We start from the raw sequence: 22,538 nt of genomic DNA, 5'->3' as shown, positions 1-22,538 counted from the left end.
CCACCTTTGCACTCTCTCTCTCTCTCTCTCTCTCTCTCTCTCTCTCTCACTCACACACACACACACACACACACATACACACACACCTCTTTCTCCATCCACCCATCCATTGCATCTATCCTCATTTTTTCCTACAATTATAATTTCACTAGATTTACCAAGAATTTACAGGAAATCTCTTTGTTCAAAATCATGAAAGTGAATTTGCTATAAAATTAGCTTTCAAAGGAGAGAAAAAAAAACTGTATGGAAATGTCAGAAGAAGAAGAGTGGTATACTGGCATCTAAATTAGCCTATGGGATGTCTAAAGAATATGCAAAATCATTCCTTATAAACTTCTCTCTACAGCCTCTCTGGCTTCTCCAGCTTTTATTCATTCCCAAGAGAAGACCTTAAAGAGAATGTCCTCTTTTTGGTCATTAAAAAAAAAAAAAACCTTGGGAACTATAGATATCCCGAAAAGCTTTTGAACTGAATCATAAAACGAGGTGTAGCAGAAAATCATTTTGACAGTGGTTTTCTCCAGCATTTCCAGCAATAAAATAAGCTCCAAACAGTAACAGGAGAAATTCTCAATTACTTAGAGAAGAATGTAATAAACCAGAAATAGAACAAAACTTTTGAGAAATTGCAAGAAGGAATTTGGTGCATTGCTAGTTAGGACTACAAACCATTGCAACTGTTTAGTGTTTTGCATCATAGACATAGCCAAGATTAAATATTCTCATATGTCATGTATTTATGAAGGTTCCAACCTTGTAGATTTTGATGGAATCTGGAGTTGAAACAAGGTGGAACAAAGCCGCATCATTAACCTGTGCAAAATGGTGGACCTCAAGAATCTCAAAAAAACCAGAAATATTTTTTTTCACAAAAATGGGGAACCATCTGTTGAGGTTTTTTTTTTTTTTTTAGAAAAGAAGTACAAAATGTTCAGTTTTCACATTATACATTTATAATATATAGTGAGTATATTTAATAAACCAAAACCAAGCAATCAGAGGAAAGTTATGATCGATTTCAAGTCTCTTATAAATCATTTTGGACTTGATGGCCAGCATTAATTTTTCTTTTTTTTTACAGTGATGAATGGGCCCAGGTTGAAATGCCAGATGTTTTTCTTAAATATATATCAAAAGGAGGAAAGAATATATATTTGTTTTTAAAATACCTGAACAGCTGCACTTATGTTTTCTGGTGACTGACAAAACAAAAATAATGCAGAAAAAGAGAACTTAATTATGCGTAATTGACTAACTGGAACTGCTGATCATATTGTTGTGTATTATGATATGCACCTTTATGACATTAAGATAAAGAAGCAGTTCAGCTGAAAAAAAATGTGCACAATGATGAAATGCTATGATAACAAGACAAAACAAGACATCATGATGGAGATGCGCTACTCTGACTAGAAACCCAGAACAAGTTATTTGAGATGGAGACAGGAACAGGAAAGGTTTTGCTGAAAGAAACACTAGAATGGTGCCAATATGGTGCCCAAGAGGAGTAGATTCTCACGGTTGTTTGAGATAATTGGTCATTGTCTACATCTATGGCAGGGATCCCCAAATTTGGCGACTTTAAGGCTTGTGGACTTCAACTCCCAGAATTCCCCAGCCATCACGTGCATCAGCTTTGTGATGACTTGTTCTGTTTTGTTAATTAGCAAGAGCAAGAGCACTGGGTTTATATACAGTTTTACAGCCTTCTCTAAATGGTTAACAGAGTCAGCCTATTGCCTCCAACAATCTGGGTCCTCATTTGACCAACCTTGGAAGGGTAGAAGGCTGAGTCAACCTTGAGCCTGGTGGGATTTGAACTGCCAAATTGCAGTCAGCCGGCAGACAGCAGAAGTAGCCTGCAGTACTGCACTCTAACCACTTAGCTGTTAGCTCATTATCATTGCATTTCACGTCTGGCTGTGGAATTCTGGGAGTTGAAGTCCACAAGTCTTAAAGTTGCCAGATTTGGAGGTGCCTGCTCTACAGGATGGCAGCATTTTCCCCTGTACAGAAAAGACATGGCAACCTTCAGACCTAAACTTAAATCCTAAATACTGCAGTTTTTTTACATACAGTGCAGATTAAATTTATTTTTGAATTCCCCACTTAACCTTTGTTAAATCTATTGATGCATATGTTCAGAAACTCTGCTGCTGCTCATTTATTAAATGGAATTTAGGGTGGTAGGTTTAGCTTGCTTTTTGTGTAACATCCTGCTCCTCCTTGCCTTACATTGACTACTTGTAATATTATTTTATTATTTTATTTTATTCATTAGATTTCCATGACTTTGTAAGTATTTTGCAGTTGTCTTCAATTTCTGAAATCCATTGGGCATTGATTTTATATATATATGCTCTGTTGTAAGCGGGCTGGTTGGCACACCAGCATACCACACCTCCCCACCAGTATTTATAGAAAGATGGCAGCTCCGATCACGCTTTGCTCGCACAAGCACGAAGCCGAAAGCACCAGCCTGAAGATGGTGAATGGGGCCTCGTCAAAACATCGCCAAGATACTCTCAATCTTACACGGGAAAAGACCTGAACATGCCAAAAGCTGCATATCTGTACCCGTAAAAATCTACGAAAACATATATATGCTTATATATATATAAAACAGCTCTCCAATTAGAAAGGCAAGAACTTGTTCCATCTCTTCTTTGGAATGCTACATTTTCCCATAATCCCTATACAAGTAGTCCTTGACTTACAACCACAATTGAGTTCCAAATTTCTGTTGCCAAGTGAGACATTTGTTAAGAGTGTTTGCCCCATTTTTATGAACTTTCTTGCCACAGTTGTTAAGTGAATCCCTGCAGTTGTTAAGTTAGTAACAGGCTTGTTAAGAGAATGTGGGCTTCCCCATTGACTTTGCTTGTCAGAAGGTCAGAAAAGGGGATTAATTGCATGACCGTGGGACGCTGCAACCGTCATAAATAGGAGTCGGGGGCCAAGCATCTGAATTTCGATCACTTGACTTTGAGGATGCTGCAATGGTCATAAGTGTGAAAAATGGCCATAAGTCACTTTTTTCAGTGCTGTTGTAACTTTGAATGGTCACTGGAAATGTTGTAAGTCAAGGACTACCTGTATAGGACTTATATATAAGATTTGTACTTGTAATAAACTAGTTGGCACAATGCATCTGCCACCCCTGACTTCCCTACTTCTACCAGCAGTGAGAACAATCAACCAATGGAACAGAAGTTGCCCCCGGAAGTTGTGGGAGCTTCATCACTTGAAACTTTCAAGAAGAGATTGGACTGCCATCTGTCAGAAATGGTGTAGGGTCTCCCGCTTGGGTGGGGGGTTGGAATAGATGATCTACAACTCTGTTAATCTGTTATCTGTTATCACTTTCATTTACAAGATTGGCCAAAGCCACCTGCAATCCTTAAATCTATGGTCATCAAAGTGCTTCAATCTAATCTTGAGAGAGAGAGAGAGAGAAGGGAGAGGAGAGAAAGAGAGAGAGGAAAAAAAGAAAATAAGAGAACATTAAACCCACTTATTCAAAGTTTTCTTTCCAACTTCATCCCAACAGACAGCCAAAGTTTACACAAGTCAGGCAACCTTCAACAGAACCTGGCAGTCAACTGTCTTTCAATCAGTGTCACCAAAACTCTAAGATTATACAACCAAACGTCCTTCGATATAGGAATAAACTGTAGGACTAAGGCAGGGAGTCTGCAACCTTAAACACTCAAAGAGCCATTTGGACCCGTTTCCCACAGAAAAGAAAATGCCAGGAGCCAATAATTTAACAACTGGTGTGACTGGGTGGGTGTGGCCAACTCACTCACTCCCAATAGTGAGTGAGTGGGTAGGTGTGGCCAACTCACTCAGCCAATAATTTAACAACTGGTGTGACTGGGTGGGTGTGGCCAACTCACTCAGCCAATAATTTAACAACTGGTGTGACTGGGTGGGTGTGGCCAACTCACTCAGCCAATAATTTAACAACTGGTGTGACTGGGTGGGTGTGGCCAATGATATCACTCACTCCCACCCAGTCATCTCCTGCTCTGGAATCTCCACCCCGCACCATCACCCTTATCTTCTCAAGCCAGGTGAGGGGTGATGGGGAGGGGAGGGGCCAGCCAGGGGTGGGATCAGCCGACAGGGAGCCGCAGCAGAGGGCCGAAAGAGCCGCATATAGCTCCAGAGCCACAAGTTGCAGACCCCTGGACCGAGGGCAGGAAATCTTGCATTCTAGTAGGGGCTTTTGAGCAGAAGGTACGTCTCAACATGTGTCTGAAGTGCCAATGCTTAGACCAGGTTGGCTTGTGAAACAAATTACTCTGGCTTAATAGATGTTCCCCGAAACCACAAAGAGAGTAGCCAGTGACAGGAGGGCGTCTCCTACACACGGCTAGCCCGTCTCTTCAAAAGCCATATTTTGCACCACAGGAAATGGGGCGAAAGCTTCAGCTTCTGCACTTAATCACAACACGAGGAAAGCAAGAAGACAGACCTGCTAGGTTCAAGGGTGTCAAAATTCAAGGCCCGGGGGACCAGACATGGCTCGCAGAGTGCTTAGATCTGGCCTCGCAGAGTTTGGAAGCCAGTTTTAGCTGGCAGAGTGCTCGCGCCACCACAGGTACCTCCGACACAAGTGGCATTGATCTGGCGACACCCACCCTGGCCACACCCACCCTGGCCCCCCAAAGTCAATCACAACTCTGACGTGGCCCTCAATGAAATTGAGTTTGACACCCCTGCGCTAGGTGAATCACATACAGGGTCCATGAGATTTCCACAGATCACACAAAACATGATTGGGGTGACATTTAAGATATAGACTCAGCTCCCATCCTATTAAAGATGTAACTGCAGGTCTGAAAATTTGGACAGAAAATTTTGGCCAATCCTTTTCTTTTCATTCCAGTGATCTGATTAGGAAACTGCTTCTTCCTTTTCTGTTCCTCTGGAAAAAAAATCTATGTTTCTATACCTACCTATTTGCAGATACCATACAGACTCAAGCTTTTTGTGAATATAATCGAATCATTCAATTTTGCTCTCACAACCGCATAGTATTTGATCCCCTAAAACCAGGGGTCCCCTAACTTGGCAACTTTAAGACTTGTGGACTTTAACTCCCAGAATTCCTCAACCAGCATAGCTGGCTGAAGAATTCTGAGAGTTGAAGTCCACAAGTCTTAAAGTTGCCAAGTTAGGGGACCTCTGCCTTAAACCATTGACACACAACCCATGCGCGCATGTGCGCGCAGACACACACACACAAAGTCACACACACAAAGTTTGCCAGTCTCGATATGGATTTGATTCACCTGAGAATCACTTCAAGTTTTTTTTTTTTTAAAAAAAGAAACAACAAGAACTAACCTTATCAGGTGCTGGCAATGGACTTCTTCAAGAAATTGTCTAAGACACAATGCTTCTCTAATTTAAGACTGAAGACAAGATGAAAGAAAGACAATCAAGATCACCAATGAGAAAAGAAAATATGGAATAGACATCACTTTCTCACATTAGTACAGATTTGGCACTGGCTCAAAACTTGACCCGGACTGCAATTGGTGAAAAAGGTCAAAGGAGGACTTTCCTAGAAAGGAAGAGGCTGATTGGCTAGTTGCTTGGGGTGGCTACAACAGAGATATGTCTAACTGCAACCCATGTAGCAGAATTTGCTCATCAGTTAGGATTACGAACACCAAATGAAAGGAATGGCTGAGAAGATCGGAAGAGGTGATGGGAGTCTTTCTAAGATATTCTGATTTGGGGACCCAATCACTTTGGGATCCAGTCCAAAAGGACCAATAAAGGAGAATATTTGAAGCTCGGGATTAAAATGAAGGATCCTTGATGCTCTCTGGGCTTGGTTATTTTCTTATGGATGTTTCATTACCCAACCGAAGGCTTAGCGTTTAACAGAATGACAGAATTGGAAGGGAACCTTGGACCTTGAACCTAGCCCAGCTCCTTGCTCAGGCACGAAACCTTATACCATTTAGGTAATATCATCAGTGCTAGAAGAGAGTAGACTTGGCTTCCAGCACTGATGATGTTACCTAGTTTGGGTAATGAATCCTCTGCAAGAAAAGAACTAAGCTTGGAGAGCACCAAGACCGCCTAACTGAAAAGACCTTTGTGAAGATGATGACGCGAAGGACAGATATCCAGTCAACCCACTGCATTTTGGCTAATTAATGTATGTCTTTCTCTGCGAAAAGACCATAACTGATTGCTGGACCATCAATTGATTTGCAAAAAGGCTGACATTCAGAATTTGGGAGGGGTTGAGAACCCCACTGTCTACTAGACTAAGATGAACCGATCTAGATGAACACTGGGCAACCTGTATTCAGTCAAGAGTTACATTTCCACTGGGCTAATAAGCTAGGATCACACAGCTGACATCAGGTGGGGAAGAATCCAAACTGGATACTGTCCACTTTTTATGGGACCTTCCAGTCTTGTCTCACGCAGAGAGCTTTAGGGAGGAACAAGTCATTTCTATTCTGATTTCAAAAGCTCTGAAGGTAGATTGAGGGCCAATTCCTGTTCTGAAAGGTTACGTGGCCTGGCCTGGCGTAAGGTACATCGATAAGACCAAAAGTCGGGGATGCAAATGATATAATTAATGCAAATGTTTATTGCATCCTGCACAGTATCCCATTGGCACTGGCATAAGACACCGAAGTCTCCAAGCAGATCCTCAATGTTCAATCTCCAGCATCTTGATTTTTCTACACAACAACCCTTAGGTTCTCGTCCCTGCTGCAGATGCCACCATGGCTCACTTTCTCCATGGTCTCAACCTGGCTTCGTCCCTGCGTCCCTGCCAGATGCGTAACGTGCTTGCAAGTCTAATTCTGGAAAGGTGGAAGAAAAGATGGTGGAAACACGAGGAAGGGGAGGAATCAAAGGAACCGTATCGTTTCTCCCTCCCCTCTTACCAGATGCATCGTTATCTCTCCCAATCCCACCCCACCCTCCACCCCCAAATCTCAATTTTTCTTTAAATTGTACACAAAACAACAGAACACATTCACAAGCCACTTGTTGGCACTGTGTACCTGAGTGAGAATTTTCTAGAACGTTATAGAACAAATAGCCATAAAGTTTATTTGAAAAAAATAATAATAATAAAAGGTTGAACGGGTAAGACTTCAGTGCTTGGGTATAGCAGCTGAATTACTGGCATTATGTTACCCATAGCTTATTTTTTTGTCCTTTTTTTGTTTTTCTTTTTGTCATTATTGACTTTCCTTGATAGGGTTTCTTCCTCTGAGCCTTTTGTCTTTCTTTCTTTTTCTTTTTTTCTTTTAGAATCCCTTCCTTGTTTTTCCAAAGTTCTCAACGCAAGCTGATCTCTCCTGATCAGCGGATGTCCCAACTAGTTAAGACTAAAGAGTTTCTTTTTTTTTTTTAAAGTAACAGTCAGTGTGTGAGGATAAAATGTTTGTGTGCTTGGCCACTGGGTAAGAAACCAGACGGTGGGGCTCTCCGTTAAAAGTCCTCCGAGGTCAAAAAACCAAGAATGGGGGACCCCCCGCCGAGATCAGTTGGCTTGTCCTGCGATGTGGTTCTCGCTTTCGCTGCCGTAGTCCACATCGGGGTCGTCGTCTTCATCCTCATCGTCTTCGTACATTTCACCGTTGATGTCCCCGCTCTGGATCTCCTCTTTGACGTGAGAGGTCTCCTCGTTTTTGATGCCGTAAGTGCTCTGGATGATGGGCATCCCAGGTTCTGGGCTACTGGATACACTTGAATGCTCGGAGGGGAGATGCGGGGAGGGCATTCCCGTCATGGCGATGGCTCCCGGGTAGACGACACCGGCAGTTGCCATGGGAATCTGGGCTTGCTGTCTGTGGGAGATAAAGGAAAACAGGCCTGAGCGGTCGTTAAGATACGGTAAAAGTAGAAAGTTAGCACTCATCCCTCTCCTAGAAGAATGAAATATTTTGAGAAATATTAAAAAGGCAGGGTAAAATATTTCCCCCAGAAGAGAAATAAACATCCTGAGGGAGACAGAAATTCAGAGTTCTATCTCAGTTGTGGGATTCAATTTTTTTTTACTACCGCTTCTGTGGGCGTGGCTTGGTGAGAGTAGCATGGTTTGGTGGGTGTGGCTTGGTGGGCATGGCAGGGGAAGGATACTGCAAAATCCCTATTCCCTCCCCACCCCACTAACCTGCTTTTCAGCTCCGTTCTCCTGTTCAGGGCAACCAAAGAAGATGCAACCGATCAGCTGGGGCTCGGGAGGCAGAGAATAGATGTGGGCAGGGCCAGTCAGAGGTGGCATTCGTCGGTTCTCCGAGCTACTCAAAATTTCCTCTACTGGTTCTCCAGAACTGGCCAGAACCTGCTGAATACCCACCTCTGCTCCACCTCCCAACCCAAGCAGATACTAAGCTGAGGCCAGCTTTTAGAAATGCAGATTTGGGAATCCATTACTCCCTGCAGCAAGGTCTGAACAAAGGTAGGGTTAGCCCTCAGCCATAATAGGAATTGCCCAACACCTATTCAGAACACAAGCTCCTTCATTGCACCATCTCAGTTGTACACCCCTAGCAAACCTCAACCAAACTTACCTCAGACAACGTACAGAGTCAGCTATGACCCCTACAACAGCCAATAGAATTCATGTTCTTGCACAGGAACAGGAAGCTCAAGCGCAAAGCCCAAGAGAAGATATAAATACCCCTCACTCTCAACTCCATGTGGGCAGCTACCCAGAATCACACATGCTTGGTGGTTCTGTTTCATCATTAAACCATCTTTCCAATCAGCCTCCATGTTTCCAGTAACTTTCTTCCTACTTGGACCTGAACCCAGATGAACATTTCTTCCAACATTCTTCTAAGTGGTCCTTCTCTTTCTCATGTTTTAGAGTAGAGATGGAGCTGCTTGAGATGTTTATGGAGAGTCTCCATCATCCAGGTTACGGTTGTCTCAAAGTTGCTTTTCCAAAAGGCAACTGGACTTTGTTGGACTTTCTTTCCATTTCACTAAGAGAGTCCGATTGCCTTTTGGAAAAGCTCCTTTGGGACAACTTCTTCAGATGTTGCTGGAGTACAATTCCCAGCAGCTATGCTGTATACTATAGTATACAGACCATATCTTCAGGGATCATTTCTATAGTATCCAACTAGAGAAATGCACTCAAACATTGGCGTTTTCAAGAAGAGATTGGACTGCCATCTGTCAGAAATGGTGTAGAGTTTCCTGCTTGGGCAGGGGGTTGGACTAGATGACCTACAAGGTCTCTTCCAACTCTGTTAATCTAAAAGTGATTGGCTGGGCTCCACTTAATATGGCCAGTGGTGAGAGATGCCAGGTTTATTTATAAAAAAATGGATAGATACGTAGTTCAGCAACATCTGGAGATCCACATATTATCCATCTCTTCCCTGCTGCAGAGCTACCAGGACTCTTCATGGATTCAACATGGCTTGGTCCCTAGCATCTCTGTCAGATACTTAATGCATTTTCAAGTTTTTTCATTCATTCATTCATTCATTCATTCATTCATTCATTCATTCATTCCACCAATCATTCAATCAATTCTTATTGGTGCCTGTCAACATGCAACTCATGCATGATGAGATCAGAAAGGACCCCTACCCTCTTTTCCCCCTGTAGCATAATAAAATGTAAAATCCCCAATAGCTGCCTATAAAAGTTGAACGGAGTAAAAAAAGCCACCACATAAATGAAAGCAAATTTATGTGTCCCGAGATAATGGGGCAGGATCCAGTCTGGGTTTGGTCACTGGGACCAGGGGTTTAGTCTTACAAGTTTTTGGACTCGTGCTGGAGCCCATCCTCAGGGAACTTCTCTCCACCAGAATATGTGCTTTGGGCTATTCTATGCATAGTATTTATGTGGTGTCTGGTTGTGTGTGGCTTTTTATTTGTTGATGGGGTGTTGATATCTGACTACTAAGTCATCGGCTGTTGTTTCTTTGTGCTGCTAAGTCCTTGGCTCCTAAATACCTGATAAACTGGTGGCAAATCAGCACTCCTGTTGACTGACAAAGGGCCCATTTCCCAGGCTTCAATCATTTCCATGGCTATTTTTGTACCTGCTCGGCCAACAATCTTAATAGCTGAAAAATTGAATGTATCAATTTCATTGCAATGTGAGGCTACCAATGAGTTCGGGTCTCCTTGTCTGACCATTCCCTTGAGTTCTTGCAATCTGGTCATTAGCTTCCTCCCCATTTGTCCTACCCAGAGGTGGTATTCAGCAGGTTCTGACCAGTTCTGGAGAAATGGTAGTGGAAATTTTGAGTAGTTTAGGAGAACCGGCAAATACCACCTCTGATTGGCCCTGCCCTCATCTCTTCTCTGCCTCCCAAGTCCCAGCTGATTGGCTGGGTCTTCTTTTGTTGCCTTGCATAGGAGGACGGAGCTGGAAAGCAGGTTAGTGGGGTGAGGAGAGAATGGGGATTTTGCAGTATCCTTCCCCCAGGAGTGGGAAGGGAATGGAGATTTTACAACATCCTTTCCCTGCCACACCCACCAAGCCACACCCACTAAGCCATACTTACAGAACAGGTAGTAAATTTTTTTGAATTCCACCACTGGTCCTACCACATAAATAATACATCTAGAATAGCCCAAAGCACATGTTATGTTAAAGAGACATTCCCTGAGAATGGGCTCCAGCATGAGACCGAAAGCTTGGAAGACTAAACCTCTGGTCCCAGTGACTGATTTAGATTGGATGCAGATACCACACAGTCAAATAATTGGAGACTCTGATCTCATATGATGGGAAATCTCTGTTCAGCAACATTGATGTCATCTTGCATGGACACAGCCGTAACATATAAAGAATCACTCACTTTGTACTCTAAAATCTTTGCAGAGACCACTTTTATAAAAACCACCATGAAAAAAAATGCAGGGGGGGGGGCAAAGCATTGGAGATATGGTGGGAGGCAAGACCACACAGCTGGTATCAGAGATTTACCTCTCCGATTCTTATAGATAATTATTCAAAAATGACACTGAAGTCATATTGCTGATTTTATTCAGGTTGATGATCTCTCTCTCTCTCTTTCCCTTTCCCTGTGTACAGGTTTTAGCTAGCTTTGCAAATAGAGACATGCGTTTAGTAAGCAGCTCCTTGATCATAACTGGTTTGGGAAGAGATCAAGGCAAAAACAGGAGTGGGAGAGAGAGAGGGAGGGAGGGAGAAAGAGAGATAGAGAGAGACAGAGACAGAGAGACACACACAGAGAGACAGAGAGAGACAAACAGAGAGACAGAGACAGAGAGAGAGAGAGAGAGTCAGAGAGAGACAAACAGAGAGACAGAGACAGAGAGAGAGAGAGAGAGAGACAGAGAGAGACACACAGAGAGACAGAGAGAGAGAGAGAGAGAGAGAGAGAGACAGAGACAGAGACAGAGACAGAGAGAGAGAAGCTAATCACTTGAATAAACCTATTGCCAAATGCTTCATTCAAATCATTACAGTCAATCTAATTTGTTAATAAAGGCCGGATCCAGAAACTAATATAAATAACAGGAACTCTCTAAAGTCAGACCCAGAAATATATACCCATTCGGTTTCATTTGCTTTAAGCCTAAGCCAGTTCCTTCCTATCCTAACCCTAACAACCTTCAGATGCATGGACAAAATCTTGACATCATTACTTGGCTGGCACAATTAAAAGATAAAACTGGGTGGCATATCATAGCATGTTGGTGATGCCCTCATCCAGAAAATTCATGTAGCTGTTAAACAGAAGGGAGGTGTGTGTCAAGTCCTGAGGTACCCCACAATTCAAGGGCTTTAGGTTTGACCTCTTCCCCGCCCCTGTAGCAGCAGCTGAGACTAGCCATGAATAAAGGAGAACCATCACAATATTGGGTCTCCCACTGTCAACCCCTACAGATGGTCTAGAAGTATGCTACGATCAACAGTATCAAAAAAAACACAGAAAGTTCAAGAAGAATGCAACCTATTTCATTAGTTCTACCATAGGTCTTCAGAGAAATCAGATCTGTCCCAACTCCCTCATTTTAGGGAGACCTCCTGATCAATTTTATGTTTGGATGCTGAGCCTCTAAAAGAGAAATGAAGAATGTGGGCCCAGGATCACGTGTAATTTGCCAGTATCTTTTTCATGGCTCCCAGAGCTCAACGTATGGAAAGATAATTACAGAGGGGTGGGGTTAAGCTATGAGAACTCCTCCCCATTTGATCCCTTTAAATGGCACAACCCAATCGAGCAGGGGTGTCAAACTCAATGTCATCGAGGGCCGCATCAGGGTTGTGTTTCACCTTGGGGGGCGGGGGTGCTGGGAGTGGGTGTGGCTGTGGTGGGTGTGGCCTTTCCTTCCTTCCTCCCTTCCTTTCTTTTCTTCCTTTCCTTCCTTCCTTCCTACCTTCCTTTCTTTCCTTCCTTCTTTCCCTTCCTTCCTACCTTCCTGCCTTTCCTTCCATCCTTCCTTCCTTCATTCCTTCCTTCCTTCCTTCCTTCCTTTCCTTCCTTCCTACCTTCTTTTCCTTCCTTCCTTCCTTCCTTCCTTCCTTCCTTCCTTCCTTCCTTCCTTCCTTCCTTCCTTCCTTCTTCTTCCTACCTTTCTTCCTTTCCTTCCTTCCTTCCTTCCTTCCTTCCTTCCTTCCTTCCTTCCTTCCTTCCTTCCTTCCTTCCTTCCTTCCCCTCCTACCTTCCTGCCTTTCCTTCCATCCTTCCTTCCTTCCTATCTTACTTCCTACCTTCCTTCTTTTCCTTCCATCCTTCCTTCCTTCCTTCCTTCCTTCCTTCCTTCCTTCCTTCCTTCCTTCCTTCCTTCCTTCCTTCCTTCCTTCCTTCCTTCTTTCCCTCCTCCCTCCCTCCTTCCCTCCCTCCCTCCCTCCCTTCCTTCCTTCCCTTCTTTTTCCTTCCCTCTTCCTTCTCCTTGCTTCTTCTTCCCCTCTTTCCTTATTTTTCCTTCCTTGCTCTCTTTCCATCTTTCCTTCTTTGTCTTTCCTCTTTCCCTTTCTCCTTTCCTGTCCCCTTCTTGGATGCCCAAAGACAAAAGGGGAAACAATTCCCCTTTTGTTTTGTTTTGCTTTTAGTTTGTTTTACTAGCCCTCTGCCACTGGAAAGATACATATCCTTGATTTAGGCTGATTTAGGCTTAGTAAGTGTTGAGGTCATTCTACCCCTTAACTTTCATCTCTGCTTATAAAAGGTCTCTTTTTCATACACCGAAAACTGGGAGAAACATGTCCATAGAATGAAGGATTGTGTTATTCTTGGGCCTTCTGCATTCTCTTCGTGAATGCTGGGACTCCAGCTAAATTCCTATTCTATGCCACCATCCCTGCAAACCTATGAGGCAGGCCGAACACTCATTTTCTCTCTCCTCTCCTCTTGACAAACTAATTCCTCTGTGATAATATTGTGTTGAACATGCTTTAGCCTCATAATTCCATCAAAAAAAAATAAATAAATCCATCCATCTGGAAGGAGAAACCTCACCACGTGTGAGAGAAGAGAAAACATCTTTAGAGAGCAGCAGATTTGACTGGAGAGCAAAGCCATACACTGGCCCATCCGGTTGAGCATACAATAAGCTTTTGACTGATCCTAGAAAGCTCTAGAGGCTGTATTGGCTCTCTGTTCCTTTGCCACATGTCCAAAATATCTTGCTTTTGTCAGCCAAAAGGTGGCGGTTGTTTGCGTATTATTCTAAGACAAACAGTGTTATCCAGGGAATAAGGGGCAGATTGTCGGCTGTCCCCTTCCTTCCATTGAAACAGAGAAGCCGAGTGTTGACTGACCATCTGTTCCAGCCATTCTGACCAGGGCCATCAGAGCAGTGCTTCTCAACCTTGAGAGCTTGAAGTCCACACAACCTTCAAGTTCACGAGGTTGAGAAACGTTGCATTAGAGGATAGCAATAGCACTTAGACTTATATACCGCTTTATAGTGCATTACAGCCCTCTCTAAGCAGTTTACAGAGTCAGCCTCTTGCCCCCCAACAATCTGGCTCCTCATTTTATCCACCTCAGAAGGACGGAAGGCTGAGTCAACCTTGAGCCTGGTGAAATTCGAACTGCCAAATTGCAGGTAGCTGGCAGGCAGCAGAAGTAGCCTGCAGTACTGCACTCTAACCACTGCACCATCGTGGCTCTTATATATAAGATGCATCGTGTGTATGTGTGTGTGTGTGTGTGTGTGTGTGTGTGTGTGTGTCATTGTTAATCATTGTTGCCCTTTCTTGGTACCAAAAGCAGAGTTACCTCGTTTTTCTTCTGCCCAGCGACCAATTTTGGCTATTGAGGGACAGACTTGTGATTACATTTCAAAAGTACGTGAAGCCAAGGCTAGAACTGACTTTGATTTCATTTCATTGAGACTAAATCAAATAAATATAGTAACTAAATTACAGGTAATCCTCGACTTACAATCACAATTGAGCCCAACATTTCCATGGTGGAGCAATAGTTGTTAAGCGAGTTTTGCCCTACGTTATGACAATTTTTTTGCCATAGTCGTTAAGTGAATCACTATGGTTGTTGTTAGTAACATGGCTGTTAAGTGAACCTGGCTTCCCCCATTGACTTTGCTTGTCAAAAAGGCATGAAAGGTGTCCAGATCACCCCGGGAGATGAACCAGTTGCCAAGGACCTGAATTTTGATCGTGTGACGATGGGGATGCTGCAAGGGTCATATAAATGTGAAAAGCAGCCATAAGTCACTTTTGTCAATGCCGTTGCAACTTCAAACTGTCACTAAACAAATAGGGGGTAAGTCAAGAACCCTCTGTATATCACATGTATAAACAGGATTCTCATCACATGAGAAGGAACTTGGGATGGACCTCTGCTGTTGTTGGTGATACAAACTACAGGTTTTTTTTTACAGCTACATTCTAAGGCAGGGGTCTCAGCTGATCTTCCAGTAGTCGAGGATTCAACAGAATAAACAAGCTGACTCTTCCAACTCAGATGGTTCAAGCCTGGTTTATTTGCAAACAACGAGCTCCACAGCCAGCAAAGAACGGCCGTAAGCCAACCAAGGTTAGCGCTGGGAGCGTCTGCCTCCCAGTGCTGTTTATAGTTGCGGCCACACACCTCTGCTAATTGCTCCTATCTCCTATGATCCGCCTGACCCTAATTCTGCACACTGCAGTTCTGGAGGTCGATTGCAGTCCCATCCTACGCCTACAGCCGCCTATAATCCCTAACTAGCTCCATTATCCACCCAGCCACCCTTCCTGTGAAGCCCCGTTCCCAAGGGTAAACCCGATGACACCCTCCCCAGCTGTTCGCGGAAAAACCCTCAGCCGCCGAGTCAGTCATCTGTCCATAACGCAACCCATCAAGGTATTTCCCCAGCCTCATGACAACATCATCAGCATCGAACGCCCTCTGTAATGCTTTGTAACAAATTCTATTTCATTGAGGGCCGCATCAGGATTGTGTTTGACATCGGGGAGCTGAGGTGGGCATGGCCAGGGTGGACATCACTCATGTCGGGGGCGCCTGTGGTGGCCCAAGTGCTCTGCCAAAGGAAATGGGCTCCCAAGCTCCGTTTTCTGCTGCGAAGGCCTCTTGCAACCGTCTGCCGGCAAAAACGGAGCTTGCAAGGGCGGCCTGTGGCCCTCCCGAGCTCTGTTTATTGCTGGCAGAGGCTCTGCAGGCCAGTCCTTCACTCTTTGAGTTTGACACGCCTGTTCTAAGGGATGATGATGAGTTAATGACTGTTCAAAGATATTCAGGTAGATGCGAAGGTTAACATGACTAAGGGAAAGGAAGACGTGTTTTGTTCTTTTTTTTACCGGAACTTCTTCCTTTTGGTAATCCATTGATGTTTGAACTGGAGAATAAGCCTGATTGAAAGGTTCCCCACAAACACCAACCAGCTAATAAAATAAAATAAAAATAAACAAAAAAGGAAATCCCTGTGTCTAGAAAGCTTGTCAAGTTAAATTGAATTTTATACACATAGAAGGTGGGTTTGGTGACACGAACGGCCCTAATACAGCTTTACCACCTCTGAGAACTTAAGACTGGAATGTCCTTGAAATCAAAAGCGACGTGAAACCGCCTATCAGGGGTCCCTAAACTTGGCAACTTTGAGACTTGTGGACTTCAACTCCCAGAATTCTCCAACCAGCAATTCTGGGAGTTGAAGTCCACAAGTCTTAAAGTTGCCAAGTTTGGGGACCTCTGGCTTAGATAAATGTACTTTAAAGGCCCCCACCCTGTATGAAAATATTTCTTTGGCTTAAGAACAAATCCTAAGAAAGAGATTCTCAGATTCTGAAATGCCTCCGCTAACGTAGAGCAAGATTGATTTTTTTGGGAACCCGCCCGCGTCTATTGTGGAAAGTTGCTGGCTGTGTTGTTTTACTTACACATCCCAATTGCAACAGATTAGGATCTCCGCTGTACAATCTGATCCTACGGCTGAGTGCAACAACCTGGCTAAGTGCTTGTTAACAGCCACTGCCTTCCAAGGGCTCTCAACTTAACCACCGCTTCCAGAGGCATAATTGCACAATTTGACAAACATTTCCAAAAAGCCCAAATAGGCTTCGGCTAGATAAAGACCTTATCCAGAGGATATTGTTTTTCCTCTAACCGCAGAGACAGGCCACTCCTTGGCAGAGTCCGTAAAGAAGTTGAATAACGTTTTAAATCTTGCAAGATGTTCCTTCGCCTCTTCTTGCATTGTCAAGCATCAGTGTCGGGGGAGATAAGTGGAATTTGGGAGGCTTTGTTGTCTCGTATTCTTTCTCCCAAAGATCCTCCCTCCCTCTCTCCCTCTCTCTTTAATCTCCTGATGCCAAGGTTTGGCTGGCATCCCTGTATTTGATTCATTGTACATGGCGGGGGGGGTGTGTGTGGAATCATTCGAATTGCCAACACCACAGGGTTAAGCGGCTCAGATTTCTGGGCTGAGAAATCTGCTTACTATTACAACACACACTGTCACTTGTTTAGAAAGAAAAACCTGCCTTCTGACACTTATCAGCTACTGGACAAATTCATCTGCACTCATCATTACTGACACCCATTAGCCAAACTCCAAACAAGCAGCTATCGTTCCAAACACACGCTCGGCATGATCCAGCCAGAGGTAAACACAATTTGATTTTGACAGGAGAGATGGGAACCGGTGTGTAATCCTCAAATACAATAGAAAATACATAAATAAATAAAGGGGGCTGGAATTCACTTCACTTCAGAAGAGTGTGTATTTTATCGAGATAGCAAGATGGAGTCCTGTAGCGGCATAAGGTAAGGTAAAGGTAAAAGATTACCCTTGCACATACGTGCTAGTCATTTCCGGCTCTAGGGGTGGTAATTATCTCTGTTGCAAAGCTGAAGAGCCAGCATGGTCCGAAGATGTCTCCGTAGTCATGTGGCCGGGCATGACTAAATGACGAAGGTGCATGGAACTCTGTTACCTTCCCACCAAGGTGGTGCCTATTTTTCTACTTGCATTTTTTACATGCTTTCAAACTTCTAGGTTGGCAGAAGCTGGGACAAGTAACGGGAGCTCATCCTGTTACGTGGTGCTAGAGATTCGAACCGCCGAACCGCACACCTTTCTGATCGACAAGCTCAGTGTCTTAGCCACTGACCCACCACGTCCCTCTATGTAACGGCACACAAGCCAGCAAATCTCACCCAGTCTTGCCATGCTACTTCAGGTAGTCCTTGACTTATGACCTTAATTGAGCCCAACATATCTGTTACTGAGTGAGGCAGTTGTTAGGTGAATTTTGGTGCATTTTAAGAACTTTTTCTTGTCACCAGTTGTTAAGTGAATCGCTTCAGTCGTTAAGTGAATCTGGCTTCTCCATTGACTTTTCAGAAGGCCACAAGATGATGATCCCATGACCCTGGGTGACCGCAACTGTCATAAATACATATCAGTTGCTGAGCGTCCGATCATGGGATCACAGGGATGCTGCAGTGGTCATAAGAGTGAAAAACAGTCATAAGTCACTTTTTTTCCCCAACACCGCTGTAACCTTGAATGGTCACTAAATAAACCGTAGCAAATCGAGGACTGACTGCCATGGAGCATTATATTGAAAACAAACTTCACTCCCTTTCAAGCAGGGAAGAAAAGGGATTCTGAATCCATAGAAAGGCAGTGGGAGGACCGTTAGGTTATACAGCGGACATGATATTATGCATCTATAACAGGGAGACACCGGCAGGCTGAGAGGAGACCGCAAAATGGCAGGTAGTCCACAACTTAGAAACGACTGCTTAATGACCATTCAAAGTTATGACCTACCTCAAAAAGAGGACTTTGGACCTGGATTTGAAGTTCTGATGGTTGTCACCAGAGCGGGTTATTCAGCTGGTTCTGACCAGTTCTGAAGAACTGGTAGTAACAATTTTGAGTAGTTCGGAGAACCGGTGAACACCACTTCTGACTGACCCCACCCCCCATCTATTCTCTGCCTCCTGAGTCCCAGCTGATTGGCTGGGTCTTCTTTTGTTGCCTTGCACAGGAGATCGGAGCTGGAAAGCAGGTTAGTGGGGTGGGGAGGGAATGGGGATTTTGCAGTATCCTTTCCCTGCCATGCCCACCAAGCCACTCCCACAGAACTGGCATTAAAATATTTTTGAATCCCACCACTGGCCGTCGCCCCATGGTCACATGACCGTACTTCAGTCACTCTGCAACATGGCTGCATTTATGGCCATTTGTGGCATCCTGCAGTCACATGACTGCGTTTTATAATTGTTTGGGCAAAATAGTAAATGCAGTTGTGTTACCAGGCATCTGAATTGCTGTCACATGTCTGTAGGGGGAGTGGGGTGACCATCAGAACTTCAGATATTGGTTGTAAGTCCCCATTTTGAGCTCCATCACTCCATCGCAACTGTTAATGGTTGCTAAGTGACCGGAGCACCTGTAATGGATGGTGCAGACGTCCGACGGAAACTGACAGAGTGGCAGATCCAAATTCATCCTTGGGGAATTCACTATTAATGCTTATTAATCATAATGATTGCTTGGACTTCCTGTTGCCAGGTACTTGGTATATGCTGCAGCTGAGAATCAATTCTGCAAATATTTCAACACAGGAAATGATTTCTTTTTCCTATCGCGAGCCAAATACATATCGTACGTAATCAGCATTGGATGCGCAAACAGAGGGCCATTGGGGGTGGGGGAATGGTTTTATGCACGTATCGCTTTCACAAATGCAGCTTCCTACGCATGTGCGTGTGAGTGTGCTCGCCCACCACTTCCGTGGCCCGGTTCCGAAGAGGCCTCGGCCTGGGACTGGGCCTCAGCCTGGGAGTTGGGGACCCCTGCTGCATACCTTCTTCAATTCCATCGTTCCGCATGGGGAAAACTTTGCTAAGACTCACAAAATCTGGAACTTGCCACATAAAAACTATGCACACCACCTCCTCCCGCCCCTTTCCACGGAACTTAAATGCTGTGGGATGCAAAGGGATCATACCCCACATTGAAATATTGCCTCATCTCTTGACGCCGATTCCTCATGATTGCCTTATATTCGCCGATCCGTAACTTCTTGCCATCTACTAAGCACGTCCGCTTCGGCCTGGGCTTGTATTTGTAGTCCGGATACTTCTCCAGGTGCTGCTTGCTGAGGCGAGCCTGCTCCTCGTAGTATGGCTGTTTTTCAAGGTTCGTCATAGCTTTCCAACGAGACCCTATCAAGGAAAGAAGACAGGAAAATCAACCCTCCTTTCAAACAGTCTAGCTGAATAACAGAGTTGGAAGGGACCTTGTAGGTCATGTAGTCTAACCCCCCTCTCCCCAGCCCTACCCCACTTCGGACAGATGGCAGTCCAGTCTCTTCTTGAAAACCTCCAGTGATGAAGCTCCCACAACTTCTGAAGGCAAAGCTGTTGCCATTAGTTGATAGTTCTCACCGTCAGAAAGTTTCTCCTTATTTCTAGGTTGAATCTCTCCTTGATCAGTTTCCATCCATTATTCCTTGTCTGGCCTTCGGGTGCTTTGGAGAATAGCTTGACCCCTTCCTCCTCTCTGTGGCAGCCCCTCAAATATTAGAAGACTGCTATCATGTCTCCCCTGGTCATTCTCTTTACTAGACTAGCCAAGCCAAGTTCCTGCAACCGTTCTTCATATGCCTTAGTCTCCAGTCCCCTAATTATCCTGGTTGCTCTTCTCTGCACTTTTTCTAGTCAGAGCGGTGGAAATAATGACCTCCGCTCAGATTGCCAATGGGAAAAGTACAAGTAGTCCTCAAATTGCACGGTTTGTTTAGTGACCGTTCAAGTGAAGTGAGTAAAATGAAAGGAAAACGCTTTTTCCTTTATAGGAGCAAATCGGACCGCGCCGATATTGAAAGAAAGAAAGAAAAAAAACAACATTACAATTGCATGAATAATATTCATTTGCTGGCCAGTTTCTTTTGCCTGGTGGAACAGGGTGGACGATTGTTTCTTTAAAAAAGGGAAGGAGGGGAAAAAAGACTCTTGATGGTAATAAATCTGAGGTGGGAGGCTGAGAGAGGGAAGGGAAAAAAACGATCCAGTGGGATATTACTTAGTCATGCTTTGCGGCTCTTGGTCTCTTTGGGGAAACTGAGATGAATGGAAGCAAAGATTGGCTGGAGATTCTTGCCAGATTCCTGTCAGTAAAATGTCACAGGGAGCCTATTTCTTTCATGTGATGCTCTAGAGAGGCTGTTTAATATGGATAATCCCTGAGTTACAGCAGTTCCTTTAATGACCATTCGAAGCTACAACAGAAGAAAGCGATTTATGACTGTTTTTCACTGTTATGACCATTGCAGCATTCCCATGGAAATTTAGATGCTTGGCAACTGACTCGTATTTATGATGGTTGCGATATCCTGGGATCACTTTTTGTGATCTGACAAGCAAAATCAGTGAGGGAGGCAGATTCACTTAACAACCATATTGCTAACTTATCAACTGCAGTTATTCACTTAACAACGGTGGCCAGAAAGGGGATAAAACGAGGCAAAATTCACTTAACAAGGGTCTAGCTGAGCAGTTAAGTCCAACCACTGTCTGGCTTAGAAATATGGAGCTCAGTCGTGGTCGTAAGTCAAGGACTAGATCACTATTTCTCAAGTTTGGTAATTTTAAGCTGTACAGACTTCAAGTCCCAGAATTCCACAGCCAGTGAGGCTTGGTTTGTTTCAATCTTTGTTTGTTTCAATTTGGCTTACATTTTTTGTGTGTGATTTAGAATATTGTGTGAGCGCAGGATACTTGCTTGGTTTATGCTTTAGTGCAGTGGTCGCCAACCAGTGGGCCGGGGACCACTGGTGATCTGCAAGAAAATTTTGGTGGTCCGCAGAGAAATGTCATCCCCAAAGCAATTAATCCAGGCTGTGCGGAAACACAAGGATGCGCCGCCCACAAGGCCTGTGGGAGCACAAGGCTTGTGTCGCTTGCCTTGCCAACAACATGAGGTAGTGAGGGGGAGGGGGGAAAGGGCAGAGCGGGGAAAACTTTCCCCACTTGCCCACTCGCCTGGCCACCGGGCTGCTTCTTTCTGCTTCTTTCTTCTTCTGCTTTTGGCTGCACGCAAGGAAAGCAGCAAAAGTCTTTCTTTCTCTCCCCAAACTCCACCAGAAATGAGTCTTTGGGACCCTGCAAGGCCTCCTGCTCCAAGAGGCTGTGATGCCACAACAAATCTCACAAAGACTCATTTCTGGCGGAATTTGGGGGAGAGAAAGAAAGAATTCTGATTCTTCTGCTGCTTTCCTTGCATGAAGCCAAAAGTCTCTCTCTCTCCCTCCCTCTCTCTCTCTCTATCTCCCTCCCTCCCTCCCTCCCTCCCTCCCTCTGAGAACAGAGCTGGAGACAGTATCCTGCAATTCCAAATAAAGAATGATCAATCGGTAGAAAAAAGGGGTGGGGAATTTTCCTGCAGACTTTTTTGGGGATTTTCCCAGGGTCTCTGGTCCACGGGATTTAAAATTATGAGTTTGGTGGTCCCTGAGGTCCAAAAGGTTGGCCACCCCTGATTTAGTGTCTTATGTGAAATAATGATCATAAAATGATGGTAGTTATTAGCAAACAGGCTTCCATACCAGAAAATCTGTGACAAAATTTCCGACAACTATATAAGTGCCACATTTCCTGGATCCTTATATATACAGTGTCAATGTATTATGACACCTGGCTTAACTTTTATTTTACATTATTTTATTTGTTAAAAAGCAAAAGCAAAAAGGAAGCCTGTTGCACTGCAAAATGAAATATAAAAATCCTTTTAGGTCCCCGAAGGCATTCCTAGAAAATAAGAATACACTGAAACCACTGCAAGTAGTTACAGTAAGTGGTTAAATCCTCCTTTCTAGATTTTAATGCATGAGGAGCTGTTAAAATTATATCTTTATAGTAAAAGATCTTTTTTATTGGATTTATTGGGGAAGTAGTTTCTGTCCAAGCCAAATGTCCACTAAAGTAGAATTCACATGATGTAAAATTTAAAATTTATATGCATCACATATATTTTACAGAAGGACCCTAATGTATGTAAAATATAACTAATGTATGTCATGCATGCAATAATTATGGATTCATTTGATAAACAACAGTG

General features: G+C 44.0%; 1 protein-coding gene across 8 annotated transcripts in view; it reads right to left on the bottom strand.

Annotated features, from left to right (window-relative positions):
• Positions 1-7,075: 7,075 nt before the first annotated feature.
• The window catches only part of SOX5 (SRY-box transcription factor 5), a 1,005,438-nt gene continuing 989,975 nt past the window's right edge, over positions 7,076-22,538 (bottom strand). For all 8 annotated transcript variants that reach the window (XM_087935225.1, XM_087935226.1, XM_087935221.1 and 5 more), the window contains 2 exons: positions 19,429-19,645; positions 7,076-7,844 (listed from right to left, as the gene is read on the bottom strand). In XM_087935225.1, coding sequence (XP_087791351.1) covers positions 7,538-7,844; positions 19,429-19,645 — 524 coding nt within the window. In that variant the 3' untranslated portion in view covers positions 7,076-7,537. The remainder of the gene's footprint in view (positions 7,845-19,428; positions 19,646-22,538) is intronic.

The sequence above is a fragment of the Pseudonaja textilis genome, chromosome 5 (genome assembly GCF_049901715.1).
Source record: "Pseudonaja textilis isolate UNSWEBS1 chromosome 5, rPseTex1.2, whole genome shotgun sequence".
Taxonomy (NCBI): Eukaryota; Metazoa; Chordata; class Lepidosauria; order Squamata; family Elapidae; genus Pseudonaja; species Pseudonaja textilis.
Note: the sequence above shows the minus strand (reverse complement) of the source record. Positions and strands in the feature narration are given on the sequence as shown.